This window comes from Bos indicus, chromosome 7 (assembly GCF_029378745.1).
Source record: "Bos indicus isolate NIAB-ARS_2022 breed Sahiwal x Tharparkar chromosome 7, NIAB-ARS_B.indTharparkar_mat_pri_1.0, whole genome shotgun sequence".
Lineage (NCBI taxonomy): Eukaryota > Metazoa > Chordata > Mammalia > Artiodactyla > Bovidae > Bos > Bos indicus.
Genome location: NC_091766.1, coordinates 40879222 through 40889398, shown reverse-complemented (window position 1 = coordinate 40889398; position 10177 = coordinate 40879222). Strand labels below are relative to the sequence as shown.

Here is a 10177-nt window from a genome sequence, read left to right as displayed (position 1 = left end):
GTTTAAGTGAGTGACTCTCCATAAGGAACTGTTCAGCCTTTGAGGTGAAGTTTCTCTTTATAAGTTTTGTAGCCTGATTCAGATATGATCAGATCAGATATGAATTTTCTTAGTGCAGTGTGATAAATAGAATATGTGCTGCTTCTAAGTTTAGCTACCCAAGGAGTTACCCTTGGATCTGTTTGACTCTTGTATAAGTCTCAGTTTCTGGCTCCAGCATAAACTTCTATGGGTGCTTGAACCACTAGGTTATCAGTATTATTGTACCCCACGCCGGTGAGCAGAATTTACTTAATGATTGTAGCAGGATCTCTTGCAGGACTGATGTACCAACATTTCTACTAGGTTCTTAGTTATGTGACAACACCTTATGGCCAAAATGAGCAAGTGCTCTTTTTTGTCAGAGATGGGTAGGCTTGGCCTCTCATTTTACTAGCAAAGGGTTTTTTCAGATCATATATACATAATCTTTTCAATTTAACCCAAAATTTAAAAAGGTAAGCCAAGCCAGTTCACTCCAAAGCTCTCCCTAGATCTCCACTTCGAAATGTAGCAGTACAATATATCTTAGGCATCCAACTAACAAGTAAAACAGTTCAAGTAAAATCCAGGTGTCATCTAAAGCAGTGATGTCCATATAGCAGGTGAAATCACCAGAGCACCTGAGGAATAGCAATAAGTGGGTGGGGCTCAAAGGGCCATGCTAGTACCAAGCACTGGTTCAGGGTAGACCCCAAGTGTCCTCTGGTGAGTATTCTGATATTCTGCTAACTGTACAAAAAAAAAGTCAAAAAAATCAATTAATAATCAAGTTAAGAAGGAAAAACGAAATTTATTACAGTCAACTAAGGATTATAACCCAGCAGAGGAACTCTCAGAAAGTTCTGAGAAGTGTCCCATCTCTCAGAAGTTGAAGACACAGTCACATAGATTTTCAAGACAAAGGATCATATAAAAGAAGGACATACAGATATTTCACATAAAGTTCACCAGGAACAAATAGTGCAGGTAAGCACATACAAGGACTCCCCCAGTGGCTTAGTAGTAAAGAATCTGCCTGAAATGCAAGAGCGGCAGGAAACGCAGGTTCAGTCCCTGGGTTGGGAAGATCCCCTGGAGGAAGGCATGGCAACTCACTCCAGTATTCTTGCCTGGAGAAGCCAGGTGGACAGAAGACAGAGGAGCCAGGTGGGCTACAGTCCATAGGGATGCAAAGAGTTGGACACAACTGAAGTGACTCAGCACACATGCACACAAGCACATACTAAGTGAGCAGCAAGTCAGAAAAAACCCTTGCAAAGCTGGGGAAGAGCACTACTCTTAAAAGTGATTACCTTGCTAGTGTCAGGAAAAAAAAGGAGGAAAGCTGATCTCTAAGGATGACCAAGAACTGTGGTGTTGAAGAAGACTCTTGAGAGTCCCTTGAACTGCAAGGAGGTCTAACCAATCCATCCTAGGGGAGATTGGTCCTGAGTGTTCATTGGAAGGACTGATGCTAAAGCTGAAACTCCAATACTTTGGCCACCTCATGCAAAGACTTGACTCTGGAAAAGACCCTGATGCTGGGAGGGATTGGGGACAGGAGGAGAAGGCGACAACAAAGGATGAGATTGCTGGATGGCATCACCGACTCAATGGACATGAGTTTGAGTAGACTCTGGGAGTTGGTGATGGACAGGGAGGCCTGGCGTGCTGCGATTCATGGGGTCACAAAGAGTCGGACATGACTGAGCGACTGAACTGAACTAACTGAACAGAAGGATGACCAAGATACTCCCCTCTTTGAGGAGCTCTGATTAATGTATAGTGCAGATACAGATTGCACTATAGGGAGAAAATTTTATGTTTAATTTTTCTTCTCCTGCCTTAAGAACAAATTTTATTTCATCAGTTTGAGAAACAATAGAATGTCAAGTAGCACTAATGGAAGAAAAAATAAATCTATATTTAAAGTGGAGAAGAAAAGACTAAAATAAGACAAAAATTGAAAGAAATGAAGAAAAATTAAAAGGAAGACAAGAAAGATGGAGAAATTTAAGAGAGAAAAAGAATGAAAATAAAGCAACATTCATGGTTTATTTTCAATACTTGAATTCAAATATTCTATTTTCCACTGAAATCTTAATGTTGTAATACATTAATAAATAGAAAACACAGCTTGAATGTATTCATAAAGTTGTTATATGCTCATGACAGAAAACCAGTAGTTGTAAGTAAATCACTCTTCTAAGTTGTCCTGAGTCTTAAATTCTAGGTTTAAGGTTGCCTTCTAATCCATTGGGGAATAAATGCTGTCTCTCATTAGAATCCTTGGTCATTTCTCTTAGTTAATTCCTACCATGATTATATAACTGTAACCTCATGTGAAAACAAAGATCATTAAACTTAAACCAATGGCTGAGGCTGAAGATAAAGCTTAAAACAGCAGTCATACACAAATTGTACAGCTATTTAAGCACCTTGGTCATGAAGCAGGCAGCTATTCTTGAATAAAAGTGTTTTTTGATAACAGATACCAATGACTATCCTTTCCTTACACATTTAAAGGACACATGCAAAATGGAAGAGAAAAATGTACCGCATCACACCATGGTTATTGGGATATTCTCTTTTTATTACATGTCTGATTGCCAAGTCTAATGAATGGGAAGAAAAGTCTCTTAATTTTGATACATTTGAAGGGTATATTACTCAAGTGCTTTTCTTCTTCTGACCTCAGGAAGACGCTGCAATATTGTCATCTGCATCTGTGAAAGAAACTTGCATTGTTGTTGAGAAAATTACCCAAACAACTTATTTCAAGGACCAAAATGATTAGAGTATGATGATGATGCTTGTCTCTGAATGGCTAGGAAACAGCATGCACATTTTGTTTAAATGAAAGCTGGTGTCTTTGAGAGATTCATTTTATGGCCCTGGACAAGCCACTTCTCTTCTGGTAGTGTGAAGGAATTGTGCAGGCAGGCACAAGAAATATATATATATATATGGTAGGAAATGTCAATGTTGGTGTCATATTTCTGTTATGAATATTTCTATTTAATACCAATAAGGAGCTAGTATCCCACTGTCACACTAATGTATGCTTCTCCCATATTCTGCCTCAGATATATTCTGTATTATCTTTGATTTCATTTGACATTATTTTTTTCTTTAATTTTGTTACATTTTGTTGTATTTTTTTACTTTGATCTTTCTCAAGGTCTAGAACAGTGTTTGGAAAATAACTTCTGAGTAGGAAAGAGAAACATTGTTTTCTTTGTTGCCTGTACTTGCAAAGTGTGTTAGCTGCTTGACACAGATATGTCCTAAAGGCTTTACACCTGTCTGCTATATACCTGAAACATGAAATATAAAATTCTGTTCTGTAGACAACTAAACAACAGCATTTCATTTCACTTTCCACCTCTTCTAAGCTCTCCTTAATATCAATCTTATTTCTGCTGCTGCCGCTGCTAAGTCACTTCAGTCATGTCTGACTCTGTGCAACCCCCTAGACAGCAGCCCACCAGGCTCCTCCATCCATGGGATTTTCCAGACAAGAACACTGGAGTGGGTTGCCATTTCCTTCTCCAATGCATGAAAGTGAAAAGTGAATGTGAAGTCTTTCAGTTGTGTCTGACTCTCAGAGAACCCATGGACTGTAGCCTACCAGGCTCCTCCGTTCATGGGATTTTGCGGGAGGAGTACTGGAGTGGGGTACCATTACCTTCTCCAAATCTAATTTCTACCTGTTAATATTATAAGAAGGGAAATCTATACGATGTATTTTCAGAGTTATTCTGATGAGCTATGCCTCACTCAGGATCAAACCATATCAAAAGTTAAGTAAAGATGAATGTTACCATATTTGAATGAACTAGTTACTAGTATAGTTTTTATTTTTACAGATAAGAATCAGCATGACTGAGAAATTAACCAACGCTACCATCATAACAGAATTTCTGCTCATGGGATTCACTGATGACCAGGTGCTACAAGGACTCTATGTTCCATTCTTCTTCCTGATTTACCTGACAGCACTGATGGGGAACCTCCTCATTATTATTCTCACCACCACTGACCAGCGTCTCCAGTCGCCCATGTATTTCTTCCTAAAGAATTTGTCCTTGATTGATATCTGCTACATCTCTGTCACTGTGCCCAAATCCATCATAAACTCTCTAACCAAAAGCTATTCCATCTCTTTCCTGGGATGTGCCTCACAAATTTTTCTTTTCATTTTTTTGGCTGGCACAGAGTATGCCCTCCTTATAGTGATGTCCTATGACCGCTATGTTGCCATCTGCCATCCTCTGTACTATGAGATAACCATGAATAGAGGCACCTGTCTGCAGATGGTGATAGCATCGTGGGCTAGTGGGTGTGTCTACGGATCCATTCATGTTGCAGGTACATTCTCTGTACCTTTCTGTGGACCTTACATAGTACATCAGTTCTTCTGTGATATTCCTTCTGTGCTCACACTTGCTTGTTCAGGAGAACAAATTCTAGAATATGCATTTGTCATTGCTAGCTTTACTTTTGCTTTTGTATGCTTTCTTTTCCTGATTGCCTCTTATGTTTTCATTTTTTCAGCTGTCCTGAGGATCCCATCTGCACAAGGCAGGTTTAAAACTTTTTCTACCTGTATACCACACCTCACTGTAGTGATATTGTTTCTCTTTTCTGGTACTGCCAATTATTTATGGACTAATTCTAAGTCTGCATCATCACTGAATCTCTTCATGTCTGTATTATACTCTGTATTACCTCCCAGCCTGAATCCTCTCATCTATAGTCTGAGGAACAAGGATATGAAGGCAGCCTTAGGCAAAATACTGAGGGTAAATTGTTACTAAATATATAAGTACTCTTCTGACTTTAAATTCTATGGTAAGTGAAATCGTTTATTGAGAGCTAGATCTAATAACATTACCATATTTGCCATCTCTCCTGCTTTAGCTGTACCAAATTTACATATTCTGCAATCAATTCCTATCCGAGAATTTTTATATTTTTTTGTGAAGCTGAGGACTGTCTAGGAAGCACAATGTGTATTGAATGTGTTCCATCATTAATTTCATATCAAAAGATTCTGTTTGGGTTATTCTGATGGTTTCATTTCTTTTGTTAATATCATCATAATTTCTTTACATGATTATATTATTTCTCCAAAATTTACACACCATGTTTTGTTTCCTAGCATTATATTTTACAATTTTATTCTAGAAATTATGAAGAAATGTAATTTTATTTTTCTTATCAAAATGCTTTTTCTTCTGTTAGAGTAAGAAAGAATTTTAAAAAACTCTGTTTAAAATATATTCATTAAAAATAGAAAATTATTAAGTGGCAATAATCAAGAATCAGTCACAAAGAAGAATCATATGGATTGTAATAGCAAATTATGCATCACTTACCACACATTCTGGTTAAAATGAAACTTTAGCAAAAATAGTTTAATTTTTTTTCCAGCCAGCCATGAGAAAGTTTATTTATTCTATCATCCGACTTTTGTTTAACTTATATATTTTTAATTCTCTAAATATCATTTACTATTTTCATGGATGCCTTTTCTTACGGTATATATATATATATATATATATATAATTTATTTATTTATTTTAATTGGAGGATAATTACAATATCATGATGATTTTTGCCATATATAACACAAATCGTCTACAGGTATACATGTCCCTCCCATCCTGAAACCTTCTCCCACCTTCTCCCCACCCTATCCCTCTGGGTTTTCCCAGAGCATTGACTTTGTGTGCCCTGCTTCATGCATCAAACTCACAGTGGTCATCTAGTTTACATATGGTAATGCACATGTTTCAATGCTATTCTCTGAAATGATTCCACCCTCACCTTCTCCCACTGAGCCCAAAAGTCAGTTCTTTATGTCTGTGCCTCCTTTGCTGCCATGCACGTAGGATCATTGGTACTGTCTTTCTAAATTTCATATATATGCATTAATATACAGCATTTGTCTTTCTCTTTCTGACAAATAGGCTCCAGGTTCATTTACCTAATTAGAACTGACTCAAATGTATTCTTTTTTGTGGCTGAGTAATATTCCATTTTTGTCTATGTATCACACTTCCTTAACTATTCATCTCCTGATGGACATCTAGGTTGCTTCCATGTCCTAGCTATTGTAAATAGCACTGCAATGAACATTGGGGTACATATGTCTCTTTCAATTTTGGTTTCCTCAGGGTCTATGTATAGCAGCGGGATTGCTGGGTCATATGGCAGTTCTATTCACTGGTTTCTAAACTGGTACATAGTAGCTGTACCAGTTTTCTTTCCCAACAGTGTAAAAGAAAAGGGGAGCACAAATATAAATACTAAACTTAAAACTCAGTATTTATATTTGTGTTCCCCTTTTCTCTCCATCCATTCTTATCTCATTCTCTTACTTCTTTTTTTATTAGCTCTATTTTATCCTTTTCCTCCCATTTTTATAGTCTCTATATTTTTAATGTTTTTCTTTCTACTTAAAACTTATTAGAAAGAGCTGAATTTTGCTTACCTTAGTCAACTGAACTGAGATATGAAAAAGGGCTTGTATTTCATGTTGTATATACATCTTCCCCCAAAGCCAGCACCCATTTAATCATTTATATGACAGATTTAATCGTTATATGACAGATTTCTCTAGGTTTTCCTCTCCAGAGCTACTCTAAATTTACAACCTAGACTGATGTTTCATATGATGGTGTCGTAATGCTCTGTGTATCAATCCAGTAAGGGGTTGCCTTTATATATAATAATATTGTCAAAAACATTAACAATTATATAAATCATAAAGCTTTTCTCATAATAAGCTGTAAAAAGTTTGGTTAAAATAATCAAAAGAGTTTGTGAGTATATGTGCATATGTATGTGTTGGATACAAGAGTCATATACAGAAATATGTTGCATTTTTTTAACAATGAAGTATCAGAAAGGGAATTTTTTTTAATCCCATTTAAAATTGGGTCAAAAAAAAGCAAAAAGAAAAAAAAAAACCTAGGAATAAACCTAGGAAGGAAGGTGAAAGACATACACTGAAACTATAAAATGTTAAATAAAATAAAAAATGATTCAAAGAAACCAAAAGATATCCCAGGCTCTTGGATTGGAATAAGTCTTGTTAAAATGGTCATACTGCATAGAGCAATCAACAGATTTAATATGATCTCTGTCAAGTGTGTCTGTTAATTCCCCTTCTGAGATAACAATTTGACTGTTAGTTTACAACTATGTGTTCAAATGGAGATATAGAGCCATCATCAGGAGAAATAATCTGGCTTGAATCAAATTATATCAGTTTACATGTTTGAGTAACATAAGCACAGGAAAAAAACAAAACAAAACAAGCATCGTTAATTTCATGATATGCTCTTTATCCTAAGAAATAATTAATAAAAATTCAGAGTCATAATGCCAATTGGCTTGACAAGGTGTCATGCTCTGAAGGGTTCTATTATAAGCAAACTTGCCAGATATACTTTTACTGAATTTATTCACCTTTTATTTCATGTTTATAAGAACATTAATTTTTAAAAAACTGGATTATTGTAGTTTATAGATTCTCATAGCTACATATTTTCATTTTGTATCTTGAAATCTATGTTAGTCTGGCAACCTATTTCTTGTAGGCCTCCAGGAAAACTTTCTCATCTTTGTCAATAGCTTCAGTGGTACAATAGGTTATCTTCTCCAGGGAATAGAACATAATGCCATTCAGCTACACATCTTCCTCAGATCCACATGGGTAGTTTTAATCTAACTAGAGAGAGATAAAGGGTAGTACAAGGGGCAAAAAAGAAAATATATCTTCATGATCTCTCTATATATTTTTATTCAAAGTTAACTTGTTAGCTCATCTGCTTTGCAATCTCTTTGGTAAGAAAAACTAATGAATGGAACCAAGATTTCACTTTAAGAAGATTATATAGCATGATCAGAGAATGTACATCCATGAACATGGTACATCAAGTTCTATACATGATAATAGTAATGGTAAAAATCAAAGTAAATCAAACTTATTTAAGCTCAAATACATTAAACTTTACATTGCCTGGATGCAGGGAAGATATTTTAATTATAAAAACTTTACTTTCAGTTGAGTAATCAAAATCACACAAACATGAAAACAGTAAGAAAAAAATGAGTGTATAACACTTCATCCACTTACTGATTTAAAATTTTTAATACATAAAAAGTAATACATATAAATTTTCAAGTCCCAGGTTAAACTGATGGGATGTAGAGTTAAATAAGCTATTTCCTCAGGAAGATCAAGTATAGGGAATGACTATTAGAAATGTAGTATTATTGGTAGTTAAGTATGATCATATATATGCATCAGTTCAGTTCAATTCAGTCACTCAGTCGTGTCCGACTCTTTGCGACCCCATGAATCGCAGCACGCCAGGCCTCCCTGTCCATCACCATCTCCCGGAGTTCACTCAAACTCACTTTCATCGAGTCGGTGATGCCATCCAGCCGCCTCATCCTCTGTTGTCCCCTTCTCCTCCTGCCCCCAATCCCTCCCAGCATCAGAGTCTTTTCCAATGAGTCAACTCTTCCCATGAAGTGGCCAAACTATTAGGGTTTCAGCTTTAGCATCATTCCCTCCAAAGAAATCCCAGGACTGATCTCCTTCAGAATGGACTGGTTGGATCTCCTTGCAGTCCAAGGGACTCTCAAGAGTCTTCTCCAACACCACAGTTCAAAAGTATCAATTCTTTGCGCTCAGCTTTCTTCACAGTCCAACTGTCACATCCATACATGACCACGGGGAAAACCATAGTCTTGACTAGACAGACCTTTGTTGGCAAACAAATGTCTCTGCTTTTCAATATGCTATCTAGGTTGGTCATAACTTTTCTTCCAAGGAGTAAGTGTCTTTTAATTTCATGGCTGCAGTTACCATCTGCAGTGATTTTGGAGCCCCAAAAAATAAAGTCTGATACTGTTTCCACTGTTTCCTGATCTGTTTCCCATGAAGTGATGGGACCAGATGCCATGATCTTCGTTTTCTGAATGTTGAGCTTTAAGCCAACTTTTTCACTCTCCACTTTCACTCTTATCAAGAGGCTTCTTAGTTCCTCTTCACTTTCTGCCATAAGGGTGGTGTCATCTGCATATCTGAGGTTATTGATATTTTTCCCGACAATCTTGATTCCAGCTTGTGCTTCTTCCAGCCCAATGTTTCTCATGATGTACTCTGCATATAAGTTAAATAAGCAGGATGACAATATACAGCCTTGACATACTCCTTTTCCTATTTGGAACCAATCTGTTGTTCCATGTCCAGTTCTAACTGTTGCTTCCTGACCTGCATATAGGTTTCTCAAGAGGCAGGTCAGGTGGCTTGCCTTGAGAACCCCATGAACAGTCTATATGCATGCTGCTGCTGCTGCTGAGTCACTTTAGTCGTGTCCGACTCTGTGCGACCCCATAGATGGCAGCCCACCATGCTTCCCCGTCCCTGGGATTCTCCAAGCAAGAACACTGGAGTGGGTTGCCATTTCCTTCTCCAATGCATGAAAGTGAAAAGTGAAAGTGAAGTTGCTCAATCGTGTCCGACTGTAGCAACCCCATGGACTGCAGCCTACCAGGCTCCTCCAACCATGGGATTTTCTAGGTAAAAGTACTGGAGTGGGGTGCCATTGCCTTCTCCGATATATGCATAGTACTACAAAAATTCAAATAAGGTTACAGTATTTAGTCTAGGTGTAAAATTAAGGTGGTATTCATAGAAGAGTAGCACCTTTATCATAGTAACATCCTTGTGTTGTCACTCTTATATATTTCTTTATTTTTTTAAGGGTGGAAAGTTTAGTAGTTCTCATGTCTTATACAGTATTTTGGAGATTTCAAAATTTCAACAATATTTGATATTTAATATATTTATATATTTTATGTGTCTATCTCCTAGACATATCCATATTTTGGAGAAGGCAATGGCACCCCACTCCAGTACTTTTGCCTGGAAAATCCCATGGATGTAGGAGCCTGGTAGGCTTCAGTCCATGGGGTCGCTAAGAATCAGACACAACTGAGTGACTTCACTTTGACTTTCCACTTTCATGCATTGGAGAAGGAAATGGCAACCCACTCCCATATTCTTGCCTAAAGAATCCCAGGGATGGGGGAGCCTGGTGGGCTGCCGTCTATGGAGTTGCACAGAGTTAGA

At 37.2% G+C, this 10177-nt stretch overlaps 1 protein-coding gene and 1 long non-coding RNA gene across 2 annotated transcripts in view; one reads left to right on the top strand and one right to left on the bottom strand.

Annotated features, from left to right (window-relative positions):
* Window positions 1–2608: 2608 nt before the first annotated feature.
* The window catches only part of LOC139183910 (uncharacterized), a 58624-nt gene continuing 51055 nt past the window's right edge, over window positions 2609–10177 (bottom strand). The window contains exon 3 of the long non-coding RNA XR_011567414.1: window positions 2609–2747. This is a non-coding gene — a long non-coding RNA (uncharacterized lncRNA). The remainder of the gene's footprint in view (window positions 2748–10177) is intronic.
* Window positions 3903–4841, top strand: LOC109561018 (olfactory receptor 14L1-like). Its single transcript, XM_019963448.2, has one exon. The coding sequence runs from the start codon at window positions 3903–3905 to the stop codon at window positions 4839–4841; it is 939 nt and encodes a 312-aa protein (XP_019819007.2).

Coding starts and splice junctions, on each gene's coding strand:
- LOC109561018 (XM_019963448.2), top strand. CDS start 3,903: ATGACTGAGAAATTAACCAACGCTACCATCATAACAGAATTTCTGCTC.